At 38.8% G+C, this 14,476-nt stretch overlaps 1 protein-coding gene across 5 annotated transcripts in view; it reads left to right on the plus strand.

The window, feature by feature from the left end:
* The window catches only part of LOC134336380 (brain-specific angiogenesis inhibitor 1-associated protein 2-like), a 99,777-nt gene that overhangs the window by 47,276 nt on the left and 38,025 nt on the right, over positions 1 to 14,476 (plus strand). For all 5 annotated transcript variants that reach the window (XM_063030534.1, XM_063030536.1, XM_063030539.1 and 2 more), the window contains 3 exons: positions 7,154 to 7,215; positions 8,313 to 8,384; positions 11,565 to 11,702. In XM_063030534.1, the coding sequence (XP_062886604.1) occupies positions 7,154 to 7,215; positions 8,313 to 8,384; positions 11,565 to 11,702 (272 nt within the window). The remainder of the gene's footprint in view (positions 1 to 7,153; positions 7,216 to 8,312; positions 8,385 to 11,564; positions 11,703 to 14,476) is intronic.

Raw genomic sequence — 14,476 nt, forward strand, 5'->3', positions numbered from 1 at the left:
TTTCAGATTTCCACCATTTGCATTTCAGCTCCCTCCCCCTCCTCCCCCAATAGAATGTTGGTTATTCATCTAACTGACTTGATTTTAGTTTTAACCAATAATGAACATGCAATTCAATGAATTGATTATCACTTAATTCCAATGGAAATTAGATGTAGAATTAGCACCTTCAGCAAGGAAAGTTGGTGATTTTTCAGGTTCATGGTGCACTGCCCAAGATTACAAGGACATTGTGATGGATCAAGTGATAAAGCTGGTACTTTTGCTATTCTTTGTAGCTGTTGAGGAGAATTGGTTAGATACAATGTTTGCAAATGTGAGAATTCTGCTTTATTTTACTTAATATCTGTTGAAGGCGAATTAGAACCTTGCCAGTCATGTGAACTACATGACTCAAACAGCTCCTGTAGTCTGGCATACTTTGTTTATTTGCATGAAATAAAAGGTGGGGCATGTGTCTCCACAGATCTAAAAGATAGTTTACTATTTCAAAAGGGTAATCTTTTCTCAAGGAAAAAATTTGGTCAACTCAGCAGCCAAAAAGGGCAATTCTGACCCGTGTAATTGTGGTTTTGTAACTTATTTTTGAAATTGACTTTTTAATTGTTTTTGGGAATTTCAAATGTAGTCTTAGAATTTATTGGAAACAGTTTATACAGGAATAGAAATGGAATAATTATGAAAAAATCCTGGAAGAACTCAGCAGTTCAACCAACATCTACGGAGAGGAATAAAGAGCCCAAATTTTGGGCTGAGACCTTTGTCAGGAATCACGGTCTCAGGTTGAAACATGGATTCTCTATAGGTGCTGCCTGACCTGCTGATTTCCTCCAGCATTTTGTGTGTGTTACTCTGGATTTCCAGCATCAGCAGAATCTTTTGTGTTCATCAGGAGTGTAATGCTGAAATTCTATTAAATTGATATGCTTGCGCCAGGGGCTTGCAATATTTCACCATTCATTAAATTAAATATGTTTAGATATTGAAGTGGAAGGGCAAAAGGTGTATTTCTTTTCAAACTTTGTAATATAGCATCATTGTAGCTGTAGGTTTTTACAATTCTTTTAAGCTATGGTGAAGCTGTGCTTTATTTAAAGCACGTTTTGTGAAGCCCAAACAACACCCTTTCCATCAATTGGATTCCTGCAATCTCTTGGTTCACTCTAGAATGTGATTAGCATACTTATTGGAAGCTTACTTACTTTACTTTATTGTCGCCAAACAATTGATACTAGAGCATACAATCATCACAACGATATTTGATTCTGCGCTTTGCACTCCCTGGATTACAAATCGATAGTAAATATTAAAAATTTAAATTATAAATCATAAATAGAAAATAGAAAAGGGAAAGTAAGGTAGTGCAAAAAAAAACTGAGAGGCAGGTCCGGATATTTGGAGGGTACGGCCCAGATCCGGGTCAGGATCTGTTCAGCAGTCTTATCACAGTTGGAAAGAAGCTACCCCTTCACTCAGAATATAAATAGAGATGGGCCATTTGGTCCCATGTTCCTGTTTCACCATTCATTAAGATCACAAGTGAGCACACATTTCGATACTTAATATGCCCTGATTACCTTTTAGATCCAAAAATCTATCAACGTTCATCTTGATTGTGTTCTTGGGTGGAGAGTTCCAATGATTCATTGCTGTTTGAAGAAATTTCTCTTGATTTAATCCTGAATAGCTGATCCATTATTTGGAGACACAGGCACTTGATGCTTTAATGCCTCTGGAGGCAAAACATTTATGCATTTACTCTGTCAAATTCCAAAGCATTTTGTGTGCTTGTGTGACTCAACTTTTGTAACTGTCATTTCTCCAGACTCTGTGATATTAGAGCTCATTGATAATATAATGAAATGCTGCTCTTGGTGTTTCATATATTTTTTTTAAAGAGTACAAACCCTAAATTCAATCAAATTCTTTTTTTGTAATTTATTTTTTTTATTGAATTTCATCATCAAACAAACATTTCCATAAGATGTATTTCAGATACTGTACATATATATCATATAATCAGATTTGTCACAAATCTCCACATAATATTTATCTGAGGTATACACAGAAAGGAAAGAAAGAACAATCAAAAGAAGAAAACTATGTACATAGTAGGGAGTGATTTTTTTATTTTTTAATAAGATTTGGGATCTTTTTGAAGAGAAAAATAGGACATTTGGAAATATTAAACAATTTCAATGGCACTGATTTACATTCATGGAGGCGTTCATAGGAAAAAGCACGCATCTCTGTGGTTCTGTTTGCTTTGCAGCTGCAGCATTTCCTTAATCACCCACTTCATATCAAAATTTGCCTTATTTTATAAAGACTGTTATTCCCATTTTAATGTAATGTAATTTCTTTTGTATGAAATAAGATTCAGATTTGAGTTTCTTGCTTTTCTTTCAGTTCAAGTATGAGAAACGTACTCTAATTTATCTCGAGTTTTTGGTTTGAATCTTGAAATTTAGTTTCCAGTGTTGGTATGGAGGTTGGCCAGCTGGCTGTCTTTAGAGCAATTCATAACACAGGCCTGTAGAGAGCATATTAAACAAAATCCTGCAGCAATATCAGCAAATTACCCAGCTGTCTTCTTCGTGACTGCATGGTGGATAAGGGTAGAGCCAAGATGAACAAAAGGCATCTTTATCATTACTAGGTAACTTGAGATAAAATATGTCTCTATGACTATGCAAGTTCAAAAAACATTTCAGTCCATTAATCAAACTCTTAATTTCCATCTCAAGGGGCCATTTGAATCCTAATTTTAACTGTAGTTGACTGAAAGAGAAACGTAAATTCTCTCCTCTCCCATTGCCAACACCTCCACAATCCTTTATCCTTTTCCTTTTTTTAATTACTGGTGCTACTGCTTAGAAACAGCAAAGGCTCAGGTCTCCAACTACAACTGGCAGCCCAATGGGGCTGTTGGTCTGTTGTAATACCTGCAGTTGGAAAAATTTTCTGTAAAGAATCCTTTCTAACCAGTTTATTTCAGCATGCCCTCTGAAATTAATCTTTTGCTCTGAGCAACCAGTGCTAAATATAAATGTGTAATGTCTGAAGAAACCAAATGAATAACAACTTTTTTTTTGCAAGTATATTTTGGGAGTGGTTAACTTTGCTTAGAAACAAAGGTGAGTCTTGGCAATCATATTAAATACATTATCTATTTTTACCTGCTTCATGAACTGACAACAAAGGTGCTCCATGTGGAGAATTTGGCTAAATTGTAGTACATTTTTGTAAATTCTGCTGACATAACTACCGGATGGCTGAGAGTGCTGCCATTACACATGGATTAATTGGGGAAGTTTGGGGGGTGGGGTAGGGGTGGGTGGTGATGGTGGGCAGAGGAGGCATGGTAAGAGGAAAGAAAATCATGTGTTATCAGTTCTGTCTTTTGATGGGATTTATACAACAATATCCTCTATAATCTATTTAAGTACAATGTTATAAGGCATGGCACAGCCATGATAAAAATCTAGTATTTTACAAAAGTCAGACAACCTGTTAGTCACCTGGATCAGCTTCTATCAAAATCTCAAATCAAGAAAAATAGTATTTAACAGGGTTATCAACATTCTAACCCTTGCCAAAAAAAACCTTTTTTTTTGCAAAATAAATGGATTACTTCAATATTAATGTGAATTTATTACTGTAAACAGATTTAAATTAACAATATTTCCACAATTGGGCAAATATCAGAAACACTGCAATAAAGGTATTGATGCATTTTGTAGGTGTTTTCATATTGCGCTTAATGTAATTGAAATCACCCAAGACTGGTCTAACCAGAATTAGCTGCTATTCCAGATTATGTTTAGCATGAGTGTAGAAATGTGTCTAAATTTTGTAACCCATTCAGCTCCAGGAGATATCAATGCAGTACTAATATTTTGTACTTGTATGTGCTTTTGTATATTCACAGTGAGTTAAGTTTCATATTTCAATCAGTCCATTCCTTTGTTTCCAAAAATATGACCTCTACTTAACTAGGATCATTTACATTGTACAAATAACTAAGGCATGCAAAATTTGATTATGTGCTGCATTGTGAGATATTCAGGGAGATACCCAAAATCTCAATTAAAGGGGCAGGTTTTATACATTGTTTTATAGAAAGAGAGCGCTGTAGGAGTTGAGAGTTGAGTAGTTCAACACACTGCAGCTAAAATTGGGTCACTTTAATATTGGAGATGAATGAAAGCACAGTGGGAAAAGTACAAATCGTGAGTACAATGTTCTGAAAAGGGTCTCAGTCCAAAACATCGACTGTTTATTCCTTTCCATAGATGTTGTCTGATCTGTTGAGTTTCTCTAGCATTTTGTATGTGTTTCGTGACAAGAGCTCAGATCTCCACTGTTTTAGAGCTTGAAGAGGTTCTAGAGCTCGGGCCATGTAAAGTTTTGAAAATGAGGATGATAATTTTAAAACTGGGCTACGAGTCAATGTAAATCGGGGATCATAAAGGTGACAGGTGAATTGAATTTGATACAAGTTATTACATGAACAAGAGGTTTGGATGAGCTCATGTTTGTAGAGAGTGGAAAATGGGAGGCTGGCCAGCATAGCAACTGTAGTCTCTCCAATTCTTGAGTCTATGCAACCTGTTAGTGTGGCGACGGCAAGGCTGAGCTTGTGTAAAATTGTTTTCAAACCATTTTACCATGTTGCTCGACGGAGCAGAAGTCCTGAGAGATGAAAGCTGAACAAGCTGCTGCACTCCCTCCATATTTAAAGAGCCATTGATCTTCATTTGGGCTTTCAAAGATTATGGATTAACGCATTTACATGTCCATATGTCTATTGAAATTTTGTTCTCTGAGCAGTGGTTTATGCTGTGATGCATGTGGTGTTGCCTACAATGTGAATATTTTCTTCCTTTCCTCTTAATTTATAAACAAAATATATAATTTGTGACATATTAATAGTTTAGGTAAAGGTGCCATTTGCAGGAAAATTCATTAAGGGCCATGGCCTTTTATGCATTAGACTATTTGAAATCTCTCCAGTGGGATCATCTGAGATTTCAAGAGAATTATACGAAGCTAACTTTGTTTTCCTCAAGATGTTTAAATTATAGGGTGGTTACAGTGCAACTGAATATAAGAGAATTAGTAATTTTTAACAAGTTTTCTATGTTGGGCTTGTTTTCTTGTGGCAGAGTGTTAGTGGAGAGACCTGGGTGTGTCCCAGAAAGTCGTCTGATTGGAATTTCATTAGAAGCTCCATATTTCTTAGGCTGTCTGTTTTGTGCTGAGCAAGTATGTCCTTTGTAGAAACAGCTTGCAGCATCCAGTGGTTAATATTGACATTAGTTTTCGAGGGAGCCTATGCACTTATTTAAAATGTGTTGTAGCATGATGTTCAGCTCCTAGTTCCTGTCTGTTCCTCATAACTCTTAATTTGCACATGCTCTGCTCATCATTTTAGGTTAACTCTTCTGTTGATCCCAGTCTTGATCCAAGTATGGTCCAGTTGAGGTTGGTGGTAATATGACAGTTGGGTAATTCTATCAACAGGATGGACAAAGGAAGGTTGTTGTGGCTGTACAGCCTTCCTTAAAATTCTGTCAGTGACCTGTTCTTCCTGTCTGGGTGGAATTTCTTATTTGTTGATGAACTCTCGTTCAACTCCTCGCTTATTGAAACTGAGCAGTGGTTCATGTTGAGGGCTGTTTGGTTTATTTATTGAGATACAGTGCTGAGTGGGCCCTTAGAACCACACTGCCGAGCAAGCCTCCAATTTAATGCTAGCCTAATTATGGGACACTTTTCAATTACCAATTAACCTACCAATTGGTATGTTTTTGGACTGTGGGAGGAAACTGGAGCACCTGGAGGAAACCCACGCGGTCATGGGGAGAACATACAAACTCCTTACAGGCAGTGGCGGGAAATGAACCCGGGTTGCCTGTACTGTAAAGCGCTGTGCTGACCACAATGCTATCATTCCATCTTCACTTCTTGGACCTCACTTCTGATGAGGTGCATTGCAGATACTTATGCATGGCTTCTTAGACAACATGAATAGCTATTGCATGGGAAGATAGCCATCTTTAAGTCTTATTTGGAAGTGATTTATTTTCCTTTGGTACCGCTGAATCTTGGCATTCCTATTCTAATAAAACTGTTTGACAATTTCTACACTGAGTGTTCAAGAAGTTGAGCCAGCACCTTGCACAGACAATTGTGGATAGGTTAAAAATTTATTTTTGCCACATCCTGTAAATGATGAGCATAAACATAAAACAATGCAGCACAATATAGGCCCTTCCACCCACAATGATGTGCTAACCCTTTAACCTGCTCAATAGAACCCTTACAAAATGCTGGAGGAATTTAGCAGGTCAGGAAGCATCTGTAGAGAGGAATAAACAGTTGAAGATTTGAGCCGGGGTCCTTGTCTGTTTATTCCTCTCTGTAAGTGTAGCCTGACTGCTGAGTTCCTCCAGCATTTTGTATGTGTTTCTCTGGATTTCCAGCTTCTGGAGAATCTCTTGTGTTTATCGATTGAGCCCTTCACTCCCACTTAGCCCTCAATTTTTCTTTCATCCATGTACCTATCTAGGAATCTCTTAAATGTCCATAAATGTAAGATATGCCCAGATTCATTTTCCATGATGCACTGAACCAGATTTCATGTGGTTGTTGGAAGTGATTTTTCTTTCATCTCCAAGAGATGCTTGTCATATCGTGATAAGAGTGAGATCAAAGCTTCAGTGTAGAGAAATGTTCTGAATGGTAAGATGGGTTTTGAAAAGCAAGGGCAAGAAATGGTTCAGAATTAATTTTAATTGTGCTTAAATAGTGCAAAATCACATTTAGACTTCCTGATTACAAAATTTCTGGCTTCTTAACTGAGACTAAGTTAGGGTGCTATTGATGATAATTGTGACAATGGCTGGCATTAACTTTTTGACCAAGGATAGCTGTCATTTTAACTTGAAGGGCAGACAAATGGGGAAGCACTTCGGAGGGAAAATGGATCTGCAAATACTGTTGAAATGATGTTCGAATTTTATTGAGCAATTTAACAAGACTTTTGTACAATGGCTATCCAAATAGTGATGCTTATTGTCCGATGCTCAATTTGTCAGCTCCAAAATGATAGGGAAAAGTTAATAAACTTAAATTTCTTATTTTGCAGGAGATGTTTTGTTCCAGATGGCAGAGGTCCACAGGCAAATTCAGATACAGCTTGAAGAAATGGTGAGTATTACTCTTTTTGTGAGTATTTAATATTAAGCATAGTTCATTTCATTTGTACTTGATGTGTAAAGTTCAAAGTACATGTATGTCACCATATACAACCCTGAGATTCGTTCTTGTGCGGGCAATCACAGTAAATTTGATAAACACAATAGAATCAACCAAAGACCATACTCAACAGGACAGACCAACAACCAATGTGCAAAAGGTAAAATACTTCTCTTTCTTCCCCCTCCATTAATACTTGTCTCCTGGGCTCAGCGGTTTGCTGGGCCATTTGAGAGCATTTAAGAGTCAGCCACTTCTGAAATCTGGAATCATCCTTAACCACAAAAATGGATCTTGAGTCAAATACAGGCTAGATCAAACAAGGAATAAAATGTCCATACCTTCCCTACACTAGATAGAATTTTACAACAATATGTAGCTTCTTGGTTACATCACTGATGCATCTTCTATTTGAAATTACATTCCACAGTTACCATGGTGGGATTCAAGCCCTTATCTCATTTGTCCAGGCCCCTGGATATTTGCTTGTGCCTTAACCACCATGTTACTATAAATGATATTCATATGATATGTGTAATCAATCATTTTAACAGAATTTTTATTTTAGCTGAAATAATTCTAAAAATATACTTTTCTCCAGATTAAAATCTCACATGTTCAGATATTGCTTGTTAAGAGAAAAGTGTTTGATATTAAAATCATGTCTATTTTGTAGCTTTATTTTATTAAGTACAAATCAAAATTACCATCATCATTTCTTTGAGATACTAAGTCCTCGTGTAAGATGCAACCTTGGCTCGGGTGGTGGGGGGGAGGGATGTGTGATAGTATTGTAGTATGCGTCTCTGCTAAGAGAGTAAAAATCCATATTAATGGTGTTGATTGACAGCATGTGTGAGTGGTAAAATTATAGCCTTTGAAGTGCTGAATGTGGAGGAGGGAAACGTCACATGCACATGACTAATCTGAGGATGCAAGGTACAAATACTGTTTCTGCAGTGTGGGTGTTAAGGGGGATTCTTGTTTCCTTGACATTAATGAAATTGAATGTTTTAAATTGTACAGCTGACATTTTCTTGCTGTTACAGTTGAAAGTGTTCCACAATGAGCTGCTGATGCAACTGGAGCAGAAGGTTGAGTTAGATGCCAAGTACTTAAGTGTAAGTTTCAGGCTCTGTTCTTTGCTGTTGCCCATTTTATTAATAACCATTTATTAATCTACCTATACTTTTTATTTGTGCAATATTATCAAAATCAGGTTAATCGCATATGTTGTGAATTTATTTTCATTTTGTGGCAGCAGTACATTGTAATACATAAAATATTCTGTAAATTACAATAAGAAATGTATGTAAACATTTAAGTAGTACAAAAAGAGCAAAAAATAGTGAGGTATTTCGTGGGTTCATTGTCCATTCAGAAATCTGATGGCAGAGGGGAAGAAGCTGTCCTAAAATATTAAGTGTGTGTCTTCAGGCTCCTGTCATACTTCTCTGGTAGCATGTCTTTTGGTTGGGGTGGGGGGGAGTTGGTGGGGGCTCCTTAATAATGGATGCTGCCTTTTTGAGGCATTGCCTTTCAAAGGTATTATAGCAAAAATGGTGTGTTTTCAAATGTTTTATAAACATTCAGTATGGACTGATTGCAGAATTGTAACCTAGTAGGGGTTTAAAATGTAAGATTTAAATCCATGAGGATTGCATTACAGCTGTGAAATTGTTACCATCAACAAGTAATTTAAAAAGGAAAGTGGCGTCATAAAAGAACTAAGATTCGTCAAGTTATTTTTTCAAGTCATCTTGATTCCTTGAATATTTTCTGCTGAATGTTTGTCCAGATATTTAGTTATCTGTGGCAATGTCTTTCTGCAAATAATGGATGGAACTTGATGGAACTTTATTACTTTGTCCAGTCATTGCAGGTTCCTTTATATTCATCATTTCCTTAGCTACATTTGATTTGCATTCTTAATTCAAATAAAGTGTCAGCCATTCAGGACAGAAGAGGTTTCTTCACCTGGGGTACAGTGAATCTTGGAATTCTTTACTCGGAGTCTATGGTTCAGATGGATAGATTCTTCGATTTTAAAGGGATGTAGGGCTAGAACAGGAAAAAGAGGCAGTAATAAAAAAATCAACCAATCAGCTGTGATCTTACCAGAGCAGGTGTGATTGGGCAATCTATTCCTCCTTGTTCTTATATTTTTTTTGTTCTTAAATATTTGAGTTAATTTTGCATATATGTAAAGTTCCTCACTCAAAAGTCAGTTCTGACATCGTTTTTCTTGACTTAATAAATTACAGCAGATTCCACTTAATTAGGACACATTGGGACCAGTATATTTTGGCTCAATTAAGTGGCTGCCCCAATTAGTTGAAGTTTCATGGAAATAATTAAAAAGGTATAAGGAAGACAAACTACCATTTAACTGAGTAGCAAATTATATATTTAAATGAAATGCAGAACAAATTAGAACACTAGTGTACCAGTACTACTGTAGTACTATAAAACTTAGTTCCTAATAATTATCGAAGGAGGAATTCCTTCCAACGTATGCTGCTGTGTCCTTCTAATTAACTGTAATTGAACAAAATCAGTGCAGTCAACCCTTAGTGTAGATAATGGACTGCCTTCATAAAATCCTTTTGACCAAATCTTCATTTTCATTGTGACATTCAAGGTGATTTTTGAAACCTTCAAATTCTTCATAGTGCCTAACTTGTTAAAGTAGTGAAATCATTTCATTCGCACTCCCGGCTGTTTTTGGTATTTCTGACTTTTGCAGCTGCTGAAGATGCATCTTGTGTCCACAACAACAGATTGTATTTATTTTGAACCTTAAAGCATAATTTCCAAAATGCTTCACAGAAGTTCTTAACATTTTTGCCTCAGTCTTCTGTGGTATACAAACCTTTCCCACAGATTAGTTAACATGTTTCCGGCTCTCTACCCTGACCAAACCTGATTGTATTTGGGTTGCTTTAGGAAGCCAGACCAGCTCTTTTACTAGTGGGTGTTGTTACATACCCCGTAACTGGGTTGCCAAACTAGCAGAAATGGATCACTCAGTTGGAATCTGGATTACTAGAACTAAGAAAGTTTTATTAAAGAAACAAGCAACACAGTACTCTAATCAAAAGGATAATAAATGCAACAGTTCAGCAATGATAAACACACATGTACACAGAATTAGGATAACAGGATCAATCAAGCTCTATCGTCGTCTAGGGGTAAATGACCAGTTTCAAAGTGACGCAAAGTTCAGTTCAATTGAATTCAGTTCAGTTCGCAGTAATCACTGCTATGGGAGATGGACAGTGGGGGGAAGGAGAGAGAGAGAGAGCAAAACGAATGAATATTCAAACGGCTTCCACACAGACCTTCGATATTCTTCGCAGTCAGCTTTCGGGCCAGCCCTTTGTGATGTCTTCTGAGGTCACCGACCGTGACCCCTCCATTTCCAGATACGATCGTTTCTCTGCGGTGAACCTGGCACCCAGGCAAGGGCGGACACACACACCAGGTTCCCGCCGATCGTGCCTTTCCACCCTGTGCGTCTATGGCTTGGTCCCGCGACCAGCCCTCCAAAACTTCCCACCGTCTTATGGGAGGCGCACCGCTTCCAGGGTCTCGTTACCTCGTGGTGTCATGTGTGTCTTGCCTTAGCGAACCTGTCCCTTTTTATCCCCCTGCTGGGGTATTGCCTGTCCATCACTTCAAACAGTTCAAGGTTCAAAGGGGGAGCCGATCTTGACAGCTCTCCTTCCGTTAAACTCTCCCATCCCTTCATTAACATCTCCAAATGCTGCTCCATTGTCTTCCTTATCTCTCTTTCTCCTGAAGACAGGTGGCAGACCAACTGCTGATCCCACTGGTGCCAGTACAGGACAGCTAACATCTTAATCTATGTGTATTCTCGTCACAGTGTGAACTGATTAACCTCACTATAAACAGCCTGTAAATCAAGGCATCCGGTATCATCAGGATGCAAATTAGTCTGAAACCAGTTAACCAGTTTGATACCAAATCTACAGTTACTTTGGTTTTCTCCCCCACCCATTTTGCTTTTTACTCCTGAGTCCTAATAAATGGCCTTGGCCTGAAACATCAACTTTTTATTCCTCTCCATAGGTGCTACCTGACCTGCTGAGTTCCTTCAGCATTTTGTGTGTATTACTCTGGATTTCCAGCATCTGCGGAATCTGTGTTTTTGCTTTTTACTCCAAGTTCCTACTACCTTGTTAAAGCCCAACATTTGTAGGCCTCCTTCCTATTGCTGAGGTAATACTGCCACAGTGGATAGTTTTGTTAATGTAATTTTATTTACATTTTTCCCTCAGGCCACTTTGAAGAGGTACCAGGCTGAACATAAAGCCAAATTGGAGTCTCTGGAAAAATGCCAGGCAGAGCTGAAGAAACTTAGAAGAAAGAGTCAGGCAAGCAGAAATCCTCAGAAGTATGGAGACAAGGAAATGCAGGTATACATTAAACCAAGTGGATCTTCCTCCATGCACTTAACAACCATATTATTAGGTACAGGTCTGGAATCCAGTGTGGACTTCTGTTCAGAAATGCTCTTCTGCATTGTCTTAAAGCGTAGTTATTCAAGTTACTGTCGTCTTCCTGTCAGCTTGAACCAGTCTGGCCATTCTCCTCTGACCTCTCTCATTAACAAGGCACTTTCGCCCACAGAACTGCCACTTACTGCAGTCCTGACGAAGGGTCTCGGCCTGAAACGTCGACTGCACCTCTTCCTAGAGATGCTGCCTGGCCTGCTGCGCTCACCAGCAACTTTGGTGTGTGTTGCTTACTGGATGTTTAGTTTTTCATGCCACTCTCTGTAAACTCCAGAGACTGTTGTGCATGAAATTCCCAGGACATTAGCAGTTTCTGAGATACTCAAACCACCCATCTGGCACCAATAAGCACTCCATGGTCAGTCATGCAGATTGTTTCTTCCTCCTTACGTTTGGTCTGAATGCCTACTAAACTTCTTGACCATGTCTGCATGCTTTTTTGCACTGTTGCTGTCACTGATTGGCTGATTAGATATTTGCATTAATGAACAGATGTACCTAATAAAGTGGCCACTGTGTGTATTTCCTTAGTCCACTTTTCCAAAACAGTTGCAGTTGACTTGGCTATTCTAGAGGCTGCATATGCTTTCCCTGGATAACAGGAGCCTAAGAGGGGACATGATTGGGGTATCATTATGGTAGAAAGCAGGAAACAATTCTCCATATCAGGGTTTAATAAAACAAAAGAATGTAGGGTAAGGGACTAAATTTTTAGTGTTAATTTGAAGGAGAACATTTTCACCCAGGAAGTGGTGACTACCGTGAGTACACTGCTTGAGAGAATGATGGAAGCAGAGTCTCTGAAAGCTTTTAAGTGTCCAGAATCACCTTGGTGTCGAAGGCTATAGGACGCATGCTGGGAGATGGGAATTAATAAAGGTGGGTCTTTAATGGTCAGTATAAACTTGATGGGCTGAATGGCCTGTTCCCCTGTTGGGTGACTATAAGTTTTCTTGCGTGTATTCTACCTGTGATTTTAAACTATTATTTTTACCTTGACTATATTTTCTAAAATGATAGATATCACACTTCTTCTGAACTTCCTTGAATCAGTAATATTTTCTTAGAAATACCTGTGTCTAACAATCAACTAGAAACCTCAGATAATATATTTTCTCTTTGGCATAGGCAACTTGAAGCCTGCTATAGTGTTGCTAATAATGCTTGTGTACTGAATCAGCATCTCCCTGGACTCTGTAGCTGATAATAAAGCACTGATTAATTTACCTCATGAATCACTGGAGGTACACAAGGCTTGTTTCTTGCTTGGCCTTGTACTAGAACAGGAGATATTGAGAGCCTCTCCTTTACATGATTTCTTACTGCATGTCAATGGAAATTTCTTATGGATCACAATATATCAATGGAAATATATAAACACATGTGATTCTACAGTAGCTGGAAATCCAGAGTAACACACACAAAGCACTAGAGGAGCTCAGCAGGTCAGGCAGCATCTATGGAAATGAATAAACATTTGCTGTTTTGGGCTAAAACCCTTCTTCATAGAAACATAGAAAATAGGTGCAGGAGTAGGCCATTCGGCCCTTCGAGCCTGCACTGCCATTTATTATCATGGCTGATCATCCAACTCAGAACCCCGCCCCAGCCTTCCCTCCATACCCCCTGACCCCCGTAGCCACAAGGGCCATATCTAACTTCCTCTTAAATATAGCCAATGAACTGGCCTCAACTGTTTCCTGTGGCAGAGAATTCCACAGATTCACCACTCTGTGTGAAGAAGTTTTTCCTAATCTTGGTCCTAAAAGGCTTCCCCTCTATCCTCAAACTGTGGCCCCTCGTTCTGGACTTCCCCAACATCGGGAACAATCTTCCTGCATCCAGCCTGTCCAATCCCTTTAGGATCTTATACATTTCAATCAGATCCCCCCTCAATCTTCTAAATTCCAACGAGTACAAGCCCAGTTCATCCAGTCTTTCTTCATATGAAGGTCCTGCCATCCCAGGAATCAATCTGGTGAACCTTCTTTGTACTTCCTCTATGGCAAGGATGTCTTTCCTCAGATTAGGGTACCAAAACTGCACACAATACTCCAGGTGTGGTCTCACCAAGACCTTGTACAACTGCAGTAGTACCTCCCTGCTCCTGTACTCGAATCCTCTCGCTATAAATGCCAGCATACCATTCGCCTTTTTCACCGCCTGCTGTACCTGCATGCCCACTTTCAATGACTGGTGTATAATGACACCCAGGTCTCGTTGCACCTCCCCTTTTCCTAATCGGCCACTATTCAGATAATAATCTGTTTTCCTATTTTTGCCACCAAAGTGGATAACTTCACATTTATCCACATTAAATTGCATCTGCCATGAATTTGCCCACTCACCCAACCTATCCAAGTCACCCTGCATCCTCTGAGCATCCTCCTCACAGCTAACACTGCCACCCAGCTTCGTGTCATCCGCAAACTTGGAGATGCTGCATTTAACTCCCTCATCCAAGTCATTAATATATATTGTAAACAACTGGGGTCCCAGCACTGAGCCTTGCGGTACCCCACTGGTCACCGCCTGCCATTCTGAAAAGGTCCCGTTTATTCCCACTCTTTGCTTCCTGTCTGCTAACCAATTCTCTACCCACACTACTACCTTACCCCCAATACCGTGTGCTTTAAGTTTGCACACTAATCTCCTGTGTGGGACCTTGTCAAAAG

The sequence above is a fragment of the Mobula hypostoma genome, chromosome 22, assembly GCF_963921235.1.
Source record: "Mobula hypostoma chromosome 22, sMobHyp1.1, whole genome shotgun sequence".
NCBI classification, from domain to species: Eukaryota; Metazoa; Chordata; class Chondrichthyes; order Myliobatiformes; family Myliobatidae; genus Mobula; species Mobula hypostoma.